We start from the raw sequence: 21,547 nt of genomic DNA on the forward strand, positions 1-21,547 counted from the left end.
TAGGGACTGTTTTTCCTATGACTTTATGCTCTGGGGTATTGGTGTCTCCATACCAGACTGTATGTAGTTGGTGAGCACACTTTCCACCACACATCTGTAGAAATTTACCAGGGTTTCCAATACCATGCGAAACCTCCACAAACTCGTGAGGAAGTAAAGGTGCTGATGTGCTTTCTTCACAATGCCATTAGTGTGTTATCTCCAGGAAAGATTCTTCAAGATAGTGAGTCCTAAGAACTTAAATTTGGTAAGAACATCTCCTCCAATGATCACTGGATCGTATTACTCTGGTTTTCTCTTCCTGAAGTCATCAATCATCTCCTTGGTTTTAGTAACATTGTGTACAAAGTTGTTGGTGCATCCTTCAGCCAAGTTTTCAATCTCCCTCCTGTATGCTGACTCATCACCTTTCTTGATAAAATATACGACTGTAGTGTCGTCAGCAAATTTATAAATGGTGTTATTGTTGTAGAGGAGATGTTCTTACCAATACTCACTGATTGTGGTCTGGAGGTGTGGAAATCAGGATCCAATTACACAGTCCATCACATTACATCCAATTACATACTCCATCAATGCCTTTAAACTCTTTCAATGCATTCTTGGACCTGATGCAATGCAATTGAAAAGCAAAGAATTACAGATGATGTACATTAGAAATAAAACCAGAAAATGCTGGTGATATTAAGCAGGTCAGGGAGCATCTGTGCTCAAGGAATAAAAATAGAGATCATTGATCTTTGTTGAAATGTTAATTCTTGTTTCTCACTTTGGAAAAGTATCATTTTCTGTTCTTGTGCAACATTTCATATGTAAACTTGAGGACATGCAAAGCTTTGCTGCTCGTGTTCTCATGTTCAGCAAATAAGATTCACCTCTGTGCTTGTTGACCTACACTGGCTCTCATATAAAGTTATTCACTTTTAAAGCATCATTTCCTCTGTGCTTGTTGACTTACACTGGCTCTCATACAAAGTTATTCACTTTTAAAGCATCAGTTCCAAGGCCTACTTTTATGGACTTGCTTCCTGAAACATTCGTGACTACAGGTAGTCCCCGACTTACGACCATCTGTACATACGACTGTAAAAAAATACTGTATGAATGTTTTAGAAATACATTTTAAAAATATATATGTGAATATAAAAATTATGATTGTGGGATGGAAAATATGGAAAATAGCACCTGTGGCAGGGGTGGCCAAACTCTCGCGAGAGCTGGCCTTGGTGGCCGCCATGTCGTATTTGACAAACAATGAAACGGGTACAGTGAATTTCCATTTCAAGAACAGAACACAGTCATAAGTTGATGACGACCTATACTTTGATTTCCATATTTTAGGTGTTTCTTAAAACTCACATCTTTATTCACGCTTTGGTCTAATTAGGATTGGTGTCAAATTAATATGGTTCCTTGAGTCATATAGTAATCTTGAATGTGTATTAATCTTATAATGGGGGTACAGCCAGGCATCAATGTGCATTCCAAGCTTCTGTAATATTTACACCTAATGTCACAGTATGTCAGTTAGCAATGGATGCTCTCCAGTGCAGTCTTACTTGACATATTCATACTTCAATAGGTCATAGAGTCATACCACATAGAAACATGCCCTTCAACCACTCACATTTATGCTGACTATTAGACCCATCTATAATAATCCCATTAATGCACTTTAAAGTTCCTGGCTTCATAATCTGTTTAAGAAGTCCATCCATCCTGAGTTCCAATCACGCTGCATTTAAAAAAAAGTCAGATTCCCCAAGACCTCCTTGGTCTTGTGAACTGATATCCTCTTGTCTTGAATATCCCCACCACAGGAAAAGAGATTCCTATCTCTCTCCCTCCTAATTATGTACATTTAACAGGTCTCCCTTCAGCTACCTCTGCTCCAGGGAAAAAAAACGGCTTTTTCCATCACTGCTTATGACTGAAATGCTTCAACTGGGCAGCATTCTGGTGAATGTCATCTCTCCACATTCCAGTGCAATTACACCCTTCCAGTAGATCAGAGCTGCACACCGTATTCTCGGTGCAGCCTAACCAATCTTTTATAAAATTGTAACGCAATGTATTGGAAAAATACAAGAATCACTAGAGTCAGGAATGGTTTCAGAGAACTTGAAAATTGCAAAATGTCAGTCAGCTCTTTAAGAAGGGAAGAGAGGTAAAAGGAAATTATGAACTGATTAGCCTGACTTCAGTGGTTGGCACTGAATTCCAGATTCTGGAGTCCATTATTAAAGATGAAGTTTCAGGGTACTTGAAAACGCATGATAAAATAGGCCAAAATATTTTCTTTCAGGGAGATCTTGCCTGACAAATCTGTTGGAATTCTTCGAGGGTGTCACAAGCAGGATAGACAAGGGAGAGTCAGTGGAAATCATTTACTTGGATTTCATGACAAGGTGCCATGGTATTGCAGGAAAGGTGCGAGACTGGTAGAAGATTGGGTGACTGTCAGAAGGCAAAGAGTGGGAATAAAGGGATCTTATTCTGGCTGGCTGCTGGTGACTAGTGGTGTTCCCCCACATGTCTCCAACTGCTACTTTTCACGGCATATAAAAATGATGTGTATGACAAAATTGATGACTTTGTGATCAAGTTTACAGATGACACAAAGAAGGATGGAGAGACAGGTAGTGTTCAGGAAGCAAGAGTATGCAGAAGGACAGACAGCTTGTGAGAATGCATTAAAAAAGTGGCGTAGTAAGTGTACGATCATGCACTTTTTTAAAAGGAATTTTTTAAAATAGACTATTTTATGAGTGGGGAGAGAATTCAGAAAGCAAATGTCCAAAGAAACTTGGGAATTCTAATGCAGAATTACCCAAAGGTTAACTTGCTGGTTTAGTCAGTAGTAAGGAAGGCAAATGTAATGTTCATTTTGAGAGGACACGAATAAAAAAACAAGGGTGTGATGCTTAAGCTTTATATGATGTTGGTCAGACTACATTTGGAGTATTATAAGCCATTTTGGACCCCATATCTAGGGATGTGCTGGCATTGGAGAGAGTCCAAAGAAAATGTCCAAGAATGATCCCGGGGATAAGAGGGTTATTATAAGAGAAACTCTGGGCCTGAACTCTTTGGAGTTTAGAAGGATGTGGTGGAATCTCATTAAAATCTTTTGAATATTGAAAGGGGTGGATAGAGTGAACATGAGAAGATGTTTCCAGTCATGGGAGAGTCTAGGACCAGAGACAAAATAGATGAATAAAATTACATCCTTTTGAACGTAGATGAGGAGGAATTTCTTTTGCCAGTGGATGATGATTCAGTGAAATTTGTGGCCACATACAGCGATGGAGGCCAAGTCACTGAGTATATTTAAAGCAGTGGTTGATAGGTTTTGGGGAGAAGACAGGATATTGGGGTTGGGATATTACCCATGAATATAAAGGTGGAGCAAACTCGATTCCTCTTTGTCCTATTGTATGATATTTTTACCCTGCAGAAAGGGTTCTAACTTTCCACCCTTTAAATGCTTCTTATGATTTTAGAAACTTTAATCAGGTCTACAGAGAGTATCATCCAAGCTTGTCCACAGTGCTCATGTCCTCGAAACCAGGGAGCATTCTGGTAAACCTCTGTATACCAATTTAAAGCCTCCACATCTTTCCTGTAATGTGGTGACTAGAATTGCACCAAGTATTCTGTGTGGCCAAACCAAAGTTTTATATCATTCCAAAATGACTTATTTACTTTTATACTCAATGCCCTGCCCAGTGAAACTAAGTGCCTCATTACCACTCCATCTACTAGCATGGCCACTTTCAATGAGGGATGGACCTGAATCCCCAGATCCTTCTGCACATCAAATTCAACTTTAGAATAACAAAATGCAAAATAAAGTGAGGAGTGTAGTGGCCTGCTAACTGGGACACGACCCGGTACACAAAATGGCCAATGAATGCAGCGGCCACGGAGGCCAACAACCTTCGTTCCAGGTGACCATGTGGATGGCAGGAAATGGCGAGCAATGGTGGGAATGCCGCCCAGTTGGATAATGGCGCTGCCGTGACGTCACTCCCGACATCAGCAGTGAGGAGTGAATATAAGCAGAGCAGCTAGTGCAATAACTCGTGTTTGTGTATTCTTTTCACACTTCACGATAGTGCACACACTGCATTGGTGACCCCAACAGGTCCATCCAGCAGTTGGACTCAAAGATGAGAGAACAAGCAGCTCTTCACGCAGTTTCGTTGAAGCTGCCAACATTCTGGGTGTCACAGCCACACGTGTGGTTCGAACAGGCTGAATCCCAGTTCCAACTTCGACAGATCAACACCATTGGGACGACAGACTTTACTACTACGCGGTGAACTCGCTCGACCAGGAGATGGCAGCAAGGGTTGTCAATTTCCTATGGCAGCCTCCGGAGCAAGGCAAATAAGTTGCCCTTAAGGAGCTATTAACTCACACCTTCGGGCTCTCACGGCACGAGCACGCCACCCAATGTCGCATATGGACAGTTTGGGGGACAGGGCCCCATCCTCCCTAATGAGCAAAATGCTTGCTCTTGCTGAAGGACACAGGCCTTGCCTGCTCTTCGAGCAGCTTTTCCTGGAGCAGCTACTTGTCGGAGATGACTTCAGCATCCCAAAAAGTCCAAGCCCAGGCGGACTTGCTCTGGAGAGCGAAGAAAGAAAACGCTGCCTCAGTGGAACAGGTCGCTAGGCCCTGACACAGACGGCAGCAAGGCCACAGCCAACAGAGATGCAAGTGGATCCCCCAACCCAACAGTATTGCTATTATCATCAACAATGGGGTGTGGGGGCCCATCGATGCCACCCATCCTGTGTGTTTCAGGGAAATGTCATGGCCAATTGTCATTGATGGCTGTGGCGGTTGGCCAATGTGGCAGCCTCTTGCATGTGTGGGACCCTCTGTCATGAAGACACTTCCTTGTGGACACTGACACCAAAATAAGTATCCTCACCCGGCCTATGACACCCAGAACTGAAAACCAGGCACTAAGGGCAGTGAAAAGCACCAGCATACGAACATTTGGCACCCACAGCATCTCCCTCCACTTGAGCAGCAACCGGTTCATGTGGACAATCTCAATTGTGGCAGTGGCGCAACCGCTCCTGGGGAAAGACTTCCTGCCAGTCCACTGCCTGCTGGTGGACCTTAAAGGGCGACGATTGGTGCATGCCAGGACTTTTCAAACCACACGCTTAGGGAAAGCCAAGTTACCAGCCCCCAACCTCAACTTCGTTACGCCAACTGACTGCATTCACTCTGATCCTAGTGTAGTTCCTTTTGATTGTGGTGCCACAGTTTTCTGCTGCTGAACTGAAGCATGGAGTAGGGCACCATATCCTCACCGAGTGGCCCCCACTCCACACCAGGGTGCATCACCTTCCCACCGAGAAGCTGACCCTTGCCAAGGGGGAGTTTTTAAAAAAAGTGGAAGAGCTAGGGATAGTGGAGTGTTCCGACAGCCCCTGGGGCTCCCCCCTGCACATGGTTCCGAATGCAGCAGGAGAGTGGAGGCCACCTCAACGGGGCCACTACACCTGACAGGTACCCTGTGCCCCACATCCAAGACTATATCGCTAACTTACAAGAGGCACGGGTGTTTTCAAAAGTCGATGTCAAAATGGACTATCATCAGATCCAAGTCCAACGCAATAACATCCCTAAAACCGCCATCGTTACCTCTCAGACTCTTTGAATTTGTGAGAATGCCCTTTGGACTTAAGAATGCAGCCCAGAAGCTGATGGATGTGGTGGGTTGGGATCTCCCATTTGCATTCATCTATTTGGACATTATCTCATTGCCTGCTGCAATAACACAGAGCATGCGGCCCACCTGAGGCAACTGTGCACGCAGCTGCAGGAATTTGAGCTAACTATAAACCCCGCTAAGTGCCAGTTGGAAGTTATTGACTTCCTGGGGCATCGGATCAACAGGCACAGAATGAAACCCCTGCCTGAAAAGGTAGAGGCCATTCAGTGTTTTGCCAAGCAAGAATTCGCTGATTTGCTTAACTTTTATCACCAATTCATACAGCCAGCAGCTAGCATCATGCACCCCATTTTCTTGCTCATGGCAGAGAAGGGTAAGGATATTACTTGGGACGCAGGCCTCGGAGGCATTCCAGAAGACAAAAGTCACTCGTCCAAGGTGACCACCCACAGGGCGGGAAACACTGAGCAATAGCAGGAACACCACACAGTCGGGAGATCAGTGCTGCCGTGACATCACTCCCGATGTCAGCAGTGAGGAGTGAATGTAAGCAGAGCTGCCAGTGTAATAAACCTGTGAAACAAGATTTCTAAAGATTCGTAGAGAAGAAATGTATAATTTTGGTCCTAAATGTATGACCCTTGAGAATTTGACCCAGGCCAGAGGCGCCAACCTCCCTCACAGTAGAAGCCTCCAGCACAGTGGTAGGGGATGTACTGGAACAATTCATTATAGGGCAATGGCAGCCCCTGGCCTTTAGCAGGCATCTCCGGCCACACAAACTCAAATACAGCGCCATTGACCAGGAGCTATTGACGTTGTACCTGGCAGTCAGGCACTTCCGGGTATTTTTTGGAAGGCAGGCAATTCAAGGTTTTCACCGTCCATAAATTGTTGATCTTTGCTTTCCACATATTCGGCCAGGCATACGTGTCTGAATTCACCATGGACATCCATTAAATCATGAGTAAGACTAGCGTGGTGGCTGATGCACTGTCCCGCCCAGCAATCAAGTCTGTCCAGCGAATAGACTATTCTGCCCTAGTCAAGGCACGGCAAGAGGACCCAGAGATCCAGGCACACAGAACAGCAGTTTCCGGCCTCGGGCTGGAGGATGTCGCCATCAGTCGTGGCAACTAGACACTCCTCTGCGACGTCTCCACCGTCAAATCCCACCCCATCGTGCCAGCAGCGTGGGGGCGGCAGGTCTTTGACACGGTGAACAACCTGGTGCACTCAGCCATTAAGACTTCTGTTAAAGTGGTGGCTCGTCGGTTCGTTGAGCACAGCCTCTGGAAACAGGTCATCCAGTAGGCCAAGACCTGCATGCTCTGCCAGATGTCCAAAGTGCAGACACACATCAAGACACCCCCCACCAGGGGAGGTAGGGAGGGTGGGATGGGAGGAGGGAGGGGGGGAGGGGAGAAAATGGCACTGTATATGTGTGAAAAGGAAAAAGTGTGTATCATGGTTAATGTGATTTATGGTGTGAAAAATAAAAAAATTGAAAAAAAAAGACACCCCCCACCACTCCAAGACTTTCGAGCCAGCACGAGATCGGTTCAGCCACGACCATGTTGACATTTCAGGGCTGCTGCTGGTCTCTCGTGGAGTGAGATATTTTCTCACCATGATTGACCGCTCCACAAGATGGCCGGAGGTGGTTCTGCTGGCTGATACAACCACCAAGACCTGCGCCAGAGCACTGATTAACACCTGGGGGTTGGGGTTTGGCATCCCGGAGTATATGGCCTCTTTTGTCACAGAGTGGATCCCCAGGAGGACTTAAGGTAACTCGTCTGTCCAGTTCGGCCTCTTGAGTCGAGTCATCAAGGCCGCCTTTAGGTGACTGTGCGACTGCTCCACCAACCCATTGGCCTGAGGGTGGTAAGCCATGGTATGATGAAGCTGGGTTCCCAGGAACTTAGCCAGCGCCTTCCAGAGCCCCAAAGTGAACTCTGTACCTCTATCAGAGCATATAGTATACCATTGGTAATACTGGGGGAGTTCTTGGCCGGCGCCAAGGACCCGAAGGACCCCACAACCTCATTGACTAAGCTGAGGAGAAAAACTGAGCATTCTAGCATCTCTGCAGCCTCAGATGCATGGCCAGGCCAAAACCTACATCCCCAAAGACTTATTATATTTTCATGCTGAGGGGGGCACACTGAACACCTCTGCAATGGCCGTATGAGGGACCATATAAAGAAAATAGGCCCAACAGGTTGACGTGTGCTGGATATTGGCAAAAAGGAAAAGACTTTCAGGATCGATTGCCCTAAAACAGCACACCTAGACATTGGCCAACTGGTCTCTCCACAGCCCCCTTATTGCAGAGGTAGGCCACCAAAAGCAGAAAACTGCACTCTGATCACTGGTTCTGTGTGGGGGGGGGGGGGGGGTGTGTGGCAGCCCACTAACCAGGACACAACCAAATAAACAAAATGGCTGACGAACGCTGCAACAGAATAGACCTCGTGGGGGCCAATGACCTTCATCCAAGGTGACCACCCACAGGGCGGGAAACAGTGAGCAATAACAGGAACGCCACACAGTCGGGAGATCCGTGCTGCCGTGACATCACTCCCGATGTCAGCAGTGAGGAGTGAATGTAAGCAGAGCTGCCAGTGTAATAAACCTGTGAAACAAGATTTCTAAAGATTCGTAGAGAAGAAATGTATAATTTTGATCCTAAATGTATGACCCTTGAGAATTTGTCCCCCAGCTTCAGAATTCCTGGCCAGAACCATATTATTAGTATAGTAGAGGATTTCTTGTACAAATATCCATGATTTGATATCAAAAATCTGAAAGTTTTTGTGATTCCTGATTAAGTAAATCATGAGTTCAATCAAGCATTTAGAGTTGGCAGCCATTTTTAATTTGAGGTATTTGGGCTTCTCTTTGTAACTTTTTAATATCAGCATCAACATTTGTGGCTTTCATCAAGGCCTTAAAATCATAGCAGAGTGAAAAAAACACAAGGCAAATTATATTGCATCACAAATACTTGGAAAGTTGAAATTCTGCAAAATATAGTTAAAGCTTAATTGATGAGCAACAGTGAAAAAAACATTTTTATGTTGGTAGCAGACCAATATTTTAATTTTTTTTAATTTAGAAATGCAGCAAGGTAAAAGGTCCTTCCAGCCCACGAGCTCATGCTGCCCAAATACCAAATTTACTTACATTCCTATACAATTTTGAAGGGTGGGATAAAACCAGAGCACCCAGAGGAAACCTTTGCAGTCACAGGGAGAATGTGGAAACTCCTTGTGGACAGCGCCAGATTTGAACTCGGGTCTTTGGCATTATAATAGTGTTGCACTAACCCCTATACTAACTGTGCTGCCCTAGATATATCAAGGTGAATGCTTTATTGTATTTTCTGGTTGTTAATTAGATAAGTTGTGTCTGTCACCTTAAAGATTGTAACAGTTCAGCATGAGGAATAAACATAAAAAGTATCAAGATCTCTCTTGGATGTACATAAATTTGCTTTTCTCTAGAAATGGATTTATAATCGTATAGTACTAGATCTTCTTTGGCTTGGCTTCGCGGACGAAGATTTATGGAGGGGGTAAAAAGTCCACGTCAGCTGCAGGCTCGTTTGTGGCTGACAAGTCCGATGCGGGACAGGCAGACACGATTGCAGCGGTTGCAGGGGAAAATTGGTGGGTTGGGGTTGGGTGTTGGGTTTTTCCTCCTTTGCCTTTTGTCAGTGAGGTAGGCTCTGCGGTCTTCTTCAAAGGAGGTTGCTGCCCGCCAAACTGTGAGGCGCCAAGATGCACGGTTTGAGGCGATATCAGCCCACTGGCGGTGGTCAATGTGGCAGGCACCAAGAGATTTCTTTAGGCAGTCCTTGTACCTTTTCTTTGGTGCACCTCTGTCACGGTGGCCAGTGGAGAGCTCGCCATATAACACGATCTTGGGAAGGCGATGGTCCTCCATTCTGGAGACGTGACCCATCCAGCGCAGCTGGATCTTCAGCAGCGTGGACTCGATGCTGTCGACCTCTGCCATCTCGAGTACTAGTACTCGATAGTACTAGATAATAAAGCTTTAAATAACATTTTATAAGCATATGTTTCAATGTAATAATGGAATGGCAGTAGAATCAACTCTTGTCCAATTTTTAAAATCTAATTGTTTTTCAAATAAACATTTCAAAGGACCTACATATTATAACTGTCTTTCTACATTTGTGTGGTTTCATGGTCAAGATCTGAATGACAGTGGAATATTTTATAGAATGCAGATGTATTTTTACTTGTCAGATTTATAATTGGCTGGGGGAGGATCAAAGGTGTGTACAGCCACTTTTAACTGTATTCCAGTAAAGGGATGCCATCCAGTAAACGAACAGGCTATTAGTTGACCTGAAAGAATACTTGGCAGCACAGTGGATGTAGCCAGCAGGCGAGAAAACAGTTTAGTTACATTTGTCCTGTTAGCAACTGATTGTAACTCTTACCCTCGACAGCCAGCATCCTGTTTACAATTTAGATCTGAATCCCTGCGAGATGTATGGGCCCCTGGCCAAATTGGGAATGCCTGGCATAGTCATTCGGAGCTCTTTAAGCAGCAGGTGACAGACAAACTGATGGCAGATGTTTTTTGCTTACGTTGCTTAAAAGCAGAATGCAACAGAGATATCGCTAAATTTGGGCAAGTAGGGTGGAAAGTGTCAGTGGGGGGGGGAGGGAGAGGGGCACAGGGAATGGGTGAGTGAGAGTAAATATTTTTATTGAATGCATTTATGATTTGGTTGTGAGGATGGTGGAAAATGTTTTTAAATCTGACAAAAAGATGTGCTTCACATCCAAGTTCATCATAAATTTATTTAAAGGTACACTTTGTTTTCAAAGTTTTTTCAATTTTTTTTTCTAAATTAACCTCATTAAACACTATATAGGCTTCCCAATAGTATATTGTAGCAGTGGAAGCACATAAAAATGTTTACTTTGCTAAGTAATGGCTGCTAACAGGATTGGACTTTTAATTTACTATTTTTTTAACAATCCAACCTTGATTTTAATTATAATAAAAATCATACTATTAGTGAGTTGGTTCAAATTTGTTATTGTCGATGTAAAACTATTGTATAAAACTTAAAACTTCTAAATCTGTTTGACTCTGCTAATCCTATCCATTTGTTTGCTTTCTTTTTCCTTTATACCTTTTTCAGCCATAAACTTTTACGATTCCAAACCAAGTGACTTTTGTAGCATTTACGATTTGTCTTGTATTGGATACAAAACCACTTCAGCATTAATTTCAAAGAATGTAATTTGGAACAAATATGAAAGCTAACTTAATTTATTTTTTGGAGATTCATTTTAGTTTTACTGGTGTGGAACGATCAGAAACTAATCACATATTTGTGTCTGTTATCCTCTTCTGCTGCTTAGTTTTGTGTTTTGAGTGGACAGCTGTTTATCTCAGATGCGATGGATGGTTGCTATTGTGAGATTGTTTGAGGGTAGTTACTGGTCCAGTTCAAAATTGGGCTTGCGTTAGACAACTTAAGATCCTGAAACAAAATTAAATGCACCATGAGTACTTAAAAGAGAAGGGAGGTAGCTGATTTACATGCACTCATTATTCAAAGTATTCACAATATTAACAGTATTAACTTGACAGTATTAACTTTCCTCTTTTCAAACAATCCCTTCCCTCATCTCTGCACCCCACAAACCAGAAAAAGACAATATATTTACTACAGTGCATGAATATTTTCTTTTTGCCGTTCCTCAATCCTACTTTATGCTATTTTCCAGCATTTGCTTTTGCTCTTGGAAGTTGGGTGCTCTGTTCTGATAATATTTGGGATCAATTTTGATGATGAGAAAATAAGCAACATTTATTATGAATCAAAAAGTTAGCTTTAGTCACAAGCAAAGGGGAAGAACAAGACATTTGTCCTTTCAGACAATTTTATGGGCTGCAAAAACTTGAAAATCTGTGCTGATCAATTAGCCAGTATATTCACGGATATTGTCAACATCTCATTCTGGCACGGCGAGGAATCCACCTTTTTTAACCAGGCCTCAAACTTACCTGTGCCCAAGAAGAGTGTGGTAACCTGCCTAGATGACTGCCAACCAGTGGCACTCACATCAACAGTGGTGAAGTGTTTTGAGAGGCTGCTGTTGAAGCATATACAAGCTTTACTTCACCCAGTGTTGGTTGATTTCTTCTTTGGCTTGGCTTCGCGGACGAAGATTTATGGAGGGGTAAAGTCCACGTCAGCTGCAGGCTCGTTTGTGGCTGATTACAGAGTAAGAAATAGATATGCCTCCATAATTCAGATGTCTCTGATTTTACTATTTTCTCTTTCTGTCCATTCTTTGTAAGGTCACCAAGTACAAACTACCACTTTTCCCTTAGATTTTAGTAGCATTAGCTTAGCTCTCCATGTGAGTCTTTTATTTTCTGCAGTACCTGCTGTAAAATACTGCTTCAGAATGTAATATACAGATGACCCTAATGCTTCTACTTATTTGCATTTTCAATGCTTATGGGGATGTAACAGCAGGCAACTAATGGGATTGATTGGATAGCTCTACTGAAAGGTCACCATGGACCTGATGGGCAGAATAACCATCATTATGCCATGGTATGCATTTTCTGCCAACTTCTAAGTTGGAGAAATGAAGCATTGATTTCTCTTTTAACTGTTGCAATTCTACTCCTTTTGGACTCAAAGAATCTAGGGTGATTCACAAACTTACGTCATGCTGTGACCACCAGGTTTCCCACCCAGAATTGTTGCATATTGTAGATTAAAATCACATTCATCAGTTTGGTATGTTTGCTGCAGCGTAATGGATCAGTGATCAATTCACAGGCCCATTAGAGTGGCAGAGAGGATCACTAGAGTCTCCCTCTCCCTCCCCACCCCCGGCAGGCAAGGACAAATGTCATCAGAGCTGCCACACAGGAGTGACAAGATGAGAGAAGAATCTGGCACGATGGCAGAGGCCCAAGCCTGAAAACTGGCAGATCGATGCCAACAATTGATGATGTTATAAGCGTCATACAGACACTAGCAATCAGGAATGAATCCCTCGACAGATTGTCCAGAAGATAATAGAAGGAGTGGGCAAGTTGACGACTGCACTCACCACTCTAACCACTGCAAGGCAGCTGCCGAGGATAAAATGGAGGCCATGGAAGGAAGAATGAGGACAACACAGATGCATGGAAGGGAGAGAGAGAAATTTCCAGAGAGGGTGGACTCATTAGAAAATTACAGTAGGCAACAGAATGTAAGAATTATGGGGATTGAAGGAAGGGTCAGAGGGGTCGAGATTTGGTAGGATTCTGGGGTTGAAAGGGGTTGACAAACCCATTATAATTGAGAGGGTCCACCAAACCTCCAGCCCCCGACCAAGGCCAAATCAATGCCCATGCCCAGTATTAATAAGACTGCTCAAATACCAAGAGGGGGAGATTATATTACGCGCAGCCAGGGAATATGATGGACCACTGATAGAAGAAGGGGAGAGGATCAGCTTTTTCCCTGACTTGAGCACAGCACTGGAAAATGAAAAAAGTTGATGTCATCAAAAGAACTCTATGCACAAAAAAATTTGCATACTCTATTAAATCAGGTGATGTCACATCAATATGTGAGGAGTGAAAGAAAATATTTAAAAGATCCTCGAGAGGCAGTGGAGACGGCGCCAAAAATAAAAGGAGGGCCTGAAGGGGTGATGGAAGAGCAAGAAAAATAGACGAAGTGACAATGGGCATAAGGGATAGAAAAAAATTATGATATATCCTCTTCTTGGCATTTTCTTTATGATATGAAGATGAGTAGCAAATGGATTGTGATTTAAAGTTTAAATGACGCAATATAGTAAGAGGAAATAGGATAGGCAATGTAGATAATGTAAATATACAATGAGGAGTGTGAATGAGAACTATACAGAATGCTAAAAGCTCCAATGAGAGTGGCAGTGTATCTGGTATGAAGGGGAGCAATGGTGCCAAAGGGCCAAAAAAGGGAGGGAATCTAGTATCTATAAAGCGGGGATTTGTCTTTTTTCTTTTTGTTTCAGTAGAACAGCCAGTGCGAAGGAAAAATATATTTGAAATGAGGCATATTTATGGCTGCAGAAAAGTATATGTGAGCGACCAGAGGCAGATAAGAATAAATATAGATATCAATGAATAAGACATTAAAGTTCAACAGTATTAATATAAATGGATTGAATCGCATATTAAAAGAAAGAGTTTCTTGGCATACCTCAAGAAATTACAGACAGATACAGCATTTGTGCAAGACACACATCTCACAAAACAAAAACATGCCAAACTGAAGAGAGATTGGGTGGGACAAATACTATTGTCTTCAAATACTACCAAAGTGAGGGAGGTCGCCATTTTAATAAATAAAAATGTTCCACTGGTGGTGAAAGATGTAGCAGTGGATCCAAATGAACGATATATAATAGCACACTGTCAGATTTATTCAGAGGCTTGGACACTTATGAACCTTTATACACAAAATGCAGATGATGAGTCATTTATACAAACTGTCTTTCTTAAAATAGCTGGAGGACAAAACAATGTTTTAATTGGAGGAGACTTCAGTTTTTGTCGAGACCCCATATTGGGTAAATCTACGCAGACAGTGACAAAAACTAAAGCGACAAAAGCTTCACTAGCTTATAAGATCTAAATCTAATAGATGCCTGGAGACGGTTATACCCTATTCCTTTCACTCAAAACCCCCATGATTCTTTTACCAGAATTGATTACTTTCTAATGTCGGCACAGTTGAAAAGCAGAGTGGTCAAATCAGAATATTTGGCCAGACTACTATCGGATCATGCATTTTTAGTATTGATGATAATGATGCCTGAAAAACAGGTGTCAGTGTATAGGTGCCGCATAAATTCTATGCTGTTGAAAAGAGCAGACTTTTGTACGTTTATAAGGGAAGAAATTAGCACATTTTGTGAAACTGACTGCCCATCTACTAATAAGTTTCCTGATATAAGACGCTCTGAAGGCCTATTTGAAGAGGAAAATAATATCATGCACCAAGAAAGTCAAGAAAAAATGCATGGTGGAATTCAATAATCTGGAAAAAGAAATTACGGCATTTGAGAAAGAATATCAAAACTTCAGCTCAAAGGACAGGTATCAAACTTTAATAAGTAAAAAACATCAATACAAACATACAAAATGGACAAAGATGATCAAAGCAAAAATATTATGAATTGGGGAGAGAGAGAGTGTAAAGTTTTGTCTCAGCGGTTAAAGGTAGAGGAAACCTTGAGAAAGATTAACACAGTTCGGCGGGGACCAAATACGATATCTCATTATCCAAAAGTAATTAACAATACTTTTAAACAGTTATATATAGAACTATATAAATCAGAATTACAACAGGGCCAAACAAAAATAGATGACTTTCTGAATGGAGTTGAGCTGCCGAGATTGAGCTAAGAAGATCAGATGAGGTTAAATGCCCCGTTTACTAGGGAGGAAATTGAAAAAGCTTTGGGATTGCTACACACCAATGTCTCCAGGGGAGGATGGTTTACTGCCAGAGTTTTATAAAGAATTTAAAGATTTGTGGATGCCACTCATGGTGGATGTGGTTAACCAAGTGGTGGAGACAAAGACTCTCCCAGACACCTTTTCAACAGCAATAGTTCAGGTGTTACCTAAGAAAAATAGAGATCCATTAAAACCTGTATCTCACAGACCCACCTCACTATTAAATACAGATTACAAGCTAATAGCCAAGGCATTGGCTGAGAGATCGGCCAGTATTTACCAAAATTAATAAGTCTGGACCAAGTAGGCTTTGTAAAGAAGAGAAATTCTGCTGACAACCTGGAAAGATTATTGAAATTACAATATATTTGGCACAGTCTCGAGAAGACCCTAATGTGACAATATCTTTGGATGTAGGGAAGGTCTTTGATAGTATGGAATGGACATATTTATTTAAAATAATGGAAAAATTTGCACGGGGACAAATATATATTAATTGGGTGAAAACATATATTCTAAACCAAAGCAAGGATCATTACAAAATGGCCAAATTTCATTGACATTCCCCTTAAGTAGATCTAGCAGACATCGTTGCCCACGGTCTCCAGGGTTGTTTGTATTGGCTATTGAATTATTAGTGGAATATATTAGAAAAGATCCAAATATAAAGGAATTCAAGGTGGACCAGGTTGAGCATAAAATAAACTTATTTGCAGAAGATATGCAATTGTATTTGACGGAACCACCTGAATCTTTGCCCAAATTACATGCCACCCTGGAAAAATAAGTACAATCTTTGGTTATAAAGTAAATTTTGGGAAAAGTGAGATTATGCCCTTAACTAATCTTGATTATGAGAGATATAAATAGGGGAATTGTTTTAAGTGGTAGCCAGGTAGTATTAAATACTTAGGAATAACGATGGATAGAGATTTGGTAAAGGTATATAAACTTAACTTTACGCCTATCCTTGGAAAAATTGAAGACAATTTAAAAGATGGAAAAACCTGCCCATCTCTTTGATGAGCAGGGTAAATTGTGTCAAAATTAAGGTGTGGTCAACTACAGTATCTTTTTCAGTCCATTCCTATTTACTTGCCAAGGACATTTTTTTAAATATTGAATGGAAGCATAAGAACTTTTCTTTGGAATGGTAGAGTCTGCGGGATCTCCATGCAAAATTTGATGTGGGATTATAGATTGGGGGGAGCTACGATTGCCAATTTTTAAGAAATATTACTTGGCAGCCCAGTTGAGGTTCCTTGCGTCTTTATTCGAAGAAGATGATCCACCCAAATGGGTTTATATGGGACTACATAGTATGGGGAGAAGGTGGTGAAAGATTTCATTTACAAAACAAAAAGCAACTGAATAAATAAAAGACATATAACCCCATCCTAAAACATCTTATAAGAATCTGGAAGGAAATTAATGATTGTATTGGTAGGTATTGTAATATCGCCAAAAGCACCCTTGATACATAATGAGCTGATGCCTATGTATTTAGGTAACAAAATTCTGGATATTTGGCATCGAAAGGGGGTCCAAAATATTGGGGATTGCTATGAAAATAGCTTATGTCCTTCACACAAGTGAAGAATACTATTTGCCTCATGGACCTTTCACTATTTCTCCAGTTAAGATCCTTCCTGAGGGTAAAATGGGACCCTATAATTACCCCACCTGAAGGGAATGAGGTGGAAAAATTAATTCAACTGGAACGTGCTCCCAAATTTATATCGAGAATATACTTTGAGGTTCAAAATGAGAGCCCAAACCCAAGCCTGCAAAGATTGAGAGAGAGGTGGGAGTCAGACTTGGGCAAAGCAATCAATGAAGAGTGTTGGTCAAATTTATGGAGGGAGAGCATGACATCGGTGATCAACGACAGACTTAGATTGGTACAATACAATTTCTTACACCAGTTATACCTCACACCACAAAAATTGCATAAAGCAAAACCAAGGATATTGGAAATGTGCTTCAGATGTGGGTTATAAATTGGTACTTTTATACATTCCACATGGACCTGTATGAAGGTGAGATGCTTTTGGTGTAAATTACCTAAAATATTAACTAGGATTGTGGGAGCAGACTTCCCGCTGGACCTGGAGTTGTATTTATTAGGAAACCTGGTGGATGTGGGCAGAAAATTAACAGAATTCCAAATTAAATTTGTAGATTTTACCCTGTCAGTAGCAAAAAAAAATTTGTGATTACTTGGAAGTCTGACTCCCCCTTGCTCATCACTCGATAGTCCACGGAGATGTACAACTGTGTGACGGAAGATGATGGAGAAGATAATATATAATTTAAGAAATAAATATGACACTTCTGCCAAAATATGGTATCCTTATCTTGAGTACTTTGGTGCCTAGTTATAATAACAACTCACAGATCTAAAAATCTGATAAAGCATGTAAAGACAACAGCAGTGAAGCACCTCAAAGAGTGGGAGATTAGAAAGACTGGTGGTAAGCTGAATTTTTCTTTCCTTTACTATTTTCTGTCTCCTTAGTTGTTTTGTTTTCTTAATGATGTTTGGGGGAGGGAAATTACAAGTAAATTGGTATTGTATTTGAATCTCAAGCGAATTGTACTAAAAGAATGTGTAAGTATGTTAAAAATGGTTGTGTTTTCAAACGGAAAAATAAAATTTTCAAAAAAAATTGCACCACTGGATAAAAGGAGGGAAAATAAAATGAAAAAAGGTGAGTGTCAAGAGACATTGTTTTCAGGGGTATAAAGCATTTAGTCGGTTAGTGGTGTAGGTTTAAAGAAAAATGACCAGGCATAGTTACTGTGTCCGATGATTCATCTCTTCCACTTATGCAGAGTTGAAGTGACAAGTGCGCTGAAGCACCCGAGGTTAATAACGGTTATTAATTCAGCTCATTCACAGTGTCAATCTCCATAATCCATTTTTAGCTAGTAATTTGAAGACATTCACTCAGTTTATGACAAAAATGTTTTCACACATTAACTTAATTAAGCAATGAAAGCAAAAAAATGAATTTTTGCTCATAATTAGAATCTTTCAAATATGGTTAATAAACAGCTACATTTCATTTTTGAGCTTCATTTTTTTTAGAATCATTATTTAAAGGTGTCTGATTTCAAAATGAGTGACATCACGGTCCAGTAATACAGTGAATCCGTGTTGTGACTATAATCTGTGGGAAGTTGGTAAGTAATTATTAGTCAGATATTGAAATAATGTTATACATTTTGTTGGCCCTTTTTATGTATGTATGGTGGTGTTTTATTACAAAAAAATGTGACAAATAAAATATAACCTATAAGTTGAATAAATTTAGTTTAAATTTCTCTCCTCAATGTTTTAGATGTTTAAAAAGAGATTGGTAATTTTTTGCATTCAGTATGATTGTGTAAAAAGATAAAAGATTTTTGGAAAGAAATATGTATTATCTTAGAGAAGATATTAAAAGTGAGGGTTAAATTAGATCCAATAAATTTTTTGTTGTGCAGTATATATGATGAAGACATTAAGTTGGAATTAGATAAATATAAAAAGAGATTTTTGAGTCTAGCACAGCAATGGCAAGAAAGTGTATCGCTAAAACGTGGAAATTGGAAAATAATGTTAAATTAGAAGAACGGTGTAATGAAATGAAATATTGTCTCCCATTAGAAAAAAATTACTTATACTATGAGAGATGATTATGATAAATTTTGTCAAATATGGGAGCCTTATATGAGATTTATGAATCTAGACTAAACCAGACCTTCTAATCCAATCCCCACCTGAAAATATGGTACTTTCATCAAGAAATATATAATGGTATTATTAATGTGGCTATAATTATTACAATGAATGTATTCTTTCTTTTTTTTCTATCTTTTATTTCTATCTGTAGGGGTTAGGGATGGTGGGAGGTGAGGGGGTGAAAATTGAAAATTTTTTAGTATCTATTATGTAATGTTATACCAAGTTAATTTGAAATGTATGAAGATACTAATAAATAAAATTTCAAAAAAAATCTAGATATACTAGAAATATTTTTGGAAGAAAAAAATCGGCTTTCTTGCATCAAATCTGTAAAGTAAATTTACATAAAATAAAAACACTGCTGGAGAAACTCAGCAGGTTGAACAGTGTACTTTATATAGCACAGATAAAGAGACATAACCAACATTTCAGGCCTGAGCCCTTTATCAAGGTACGATCAAAATGTAGGCAGGCGTCCGAACAAAATGATCAAATTTTGTTCGGGCCCCTGTCTACATTTTGTTCCTACTTTGTCAGGTGGAGTGGGTGATTAGAAAGACAAAGGATGCCAGGGCTGGATCTGATGAGGGATGAAAATAGTGATATAAAGAGAGACCACATAGATCTGAAGGGAGAGGAAGGAGAGCGGAGAAATTCATTTGGGTGATGTGAGTGGAGAAGGTTGGAACCAAAGAGAGGGGGGTGAGAATGGATGAATGAGAAAAGGGATTAAAAAAAAGGAGAAAGAAGAAGTGATTCAGAAGAAGAAAGAGGTGGCTGATTACATAAAATTAAAAAATTCTCTAATCATACCATTGGTCTGTTGATTGCACAGGCATAATATGAGGTGGTGTTTTTCTAGTGTACGTTGAGTCTCACTCTGTCATTGGAGAGGACAAACAGATTCAGTGTGGGAATGGGAATGGGAGTTGAATTGGCATGCAACTGGGAGCTAAAAATGGCAATTGTGTACAGAGCATAGATACTCTGAAAAATGGTCCCCAAAGTCCATCACCAGTGTGGAGGAGGCTTTGTTGGAAGCACCAAATGCAGGGGACATGCACGTAACTATTTGCCTCAGGTGGAAGGGCAGTTTGAGGCCCTAGATGGTATCTGTCATGATGTGACTTGTTTGTCCTGGGCCCCCTTCACTAACAGAGTGAGGCACATCATAAATTTGAGGAGCAACACATATTCCACCTGGGCAGTCTGGATCCCAATGGTATGAAATAGAATGTTCTAATTTCAGCTAACGAGTCCCTTTTCTCTGCTTCTGTTCCCTTTCTGCTGTTCCCTTTCACTTCCCTTTTTAATCCCTTTCCACTCTCGTCTTCCTACAAGATTCTTTGATACTCTTCTTTTACCACATCCCCCTTTCCCTTTGGTTCCATCTAGTCTCTCTTTGTGCCACCTTTCCCATCTTCTCTCCATATCAGATTGCCATACTTGCAGTCTTTGTCTAATCACCCATTCCCACCCTGTTTGATCAATCTCCATCCACCTGACCCCTTTGTTTTTTCTTGCCTCCCGTTTCATCTCTGCCTGGCTCACCAATGCCATGAGGCCCTTGTGCCACCCTGCCACCCTATCCTCTTTGCTCTGACTTCTGTACTGCATATCCTCACTCTTGATAAAGAGTTTTGCTTCAAACCATTTGTTCCATTGATGCTGCTCGACCCATTAAGTTCCTCCAGCAGATTGTATTTAGCATTTAAAATTGGAGTTGTTTTAAGTGACAGTGGTTCAACTGCATTCACTTTTTTTTGTTTCTTTTACAGGTTCACCATTCTTAGCCAGCGAGGACTCTGTACTTGGTGGAGTCATAGTTCTTCGTTGTTGCAGCTGTTCATTAGAATCTGAGTCGTCACTGAATAGAGAAGCCCTTCTAGGTAAACAGTAGTTTCCAATGTGATTGCTATGCTGAGTCGTTCCAGATAGCTGATTCTGAATATCATGATCAAGAAAATAGCCTATTTGTCTACCAATCAAAGTATTCTGCTACCTTCCACTGAAGCTTTTTACCTAATATCTGCATTAAGACGACTAGAGATATATTAGACATTTTTTATGTATGATCTTGTACAAAGTTACGTCTGATTTGAATTTGGATCAAGTGACTGAAAAGATTAGAGGGAAGGACAGAAGTTATTGTCTGCACAAATTTTGACAAGGCCTTTGACAAGGGTTCACATGGTAAGGTGTAGTGGAATGTTGGATCATAGGATATCCAGATACTGAGTCTCTTGCAAACCAGGGTTCCTTTACCTTGGCATTTCTGCCTTTTATGTTACTGCAAACATATTCATCCTCACTCTGTCAGTGGAGAGGACAGGCAGGTCAGTGTGGGACCTGTTAACTCCTAAATGCCTTCATTTGATGGTTGTGCTTTTACTCTCTACCATTTAAATCCGTCAACCATTGCCAAGTCCTGCTGAATTTTGTTGAAATTGGCCTTGCTTGAGGGTCAGTGTTATCCTTTTCCCACAACTATCTCAGAGCTAATAGAATTGTGGTCATTGATACCGAAGTGTTCCCCTACCAATACCTCAGTTACTTGACCAGCTTTGTTCCCCAGTACAAGGTCTAATATTGACCCTTATTGC

General features: G+C 40.9%; 1 protein-coding gene across 9 annotated transcripts in view; it reads left to right on the forward strand.

Annotated features, from left to right (window-relative positions):
• Positions 1–21,547, forward strand: part of tasp1 (taspase, threonine aspartase, 1) — a 150,165-nt gene that overhangs the window by 101,103 nt on the left and 27,515 nt on the right. For all 9 annotated transcript variants that reach the window (XM_069931831.1, XM_069931836.1, XM_069931839.1 and 6 more), the window contains one exon: positions 20,723–20,833. In XM_069931831.1, coding sequence (XP_069787932.1) covers positions 20,723–20,833 — 111 coding nt within the window. The remainder of the gene's footprint in view (positions 1–20,722; positions 20,834–21,547) is intronic.

This window comes from Narcine bancroftii, chromosome 4 (genome assembly GCF_036971445.1).
Source record: "Narcine bancroftii isolate sNarBan1 chromosome 4, sNarBan1.hap1, whole genome shotgun sequence".
In the NCBI taxonomy this organism is placed as follows: Eukaryota; Metazoa; Chordata; class Chondrichthyes; order Torpediniformes; family Narcinidae; genus Narcine; species Narcine bancroftii.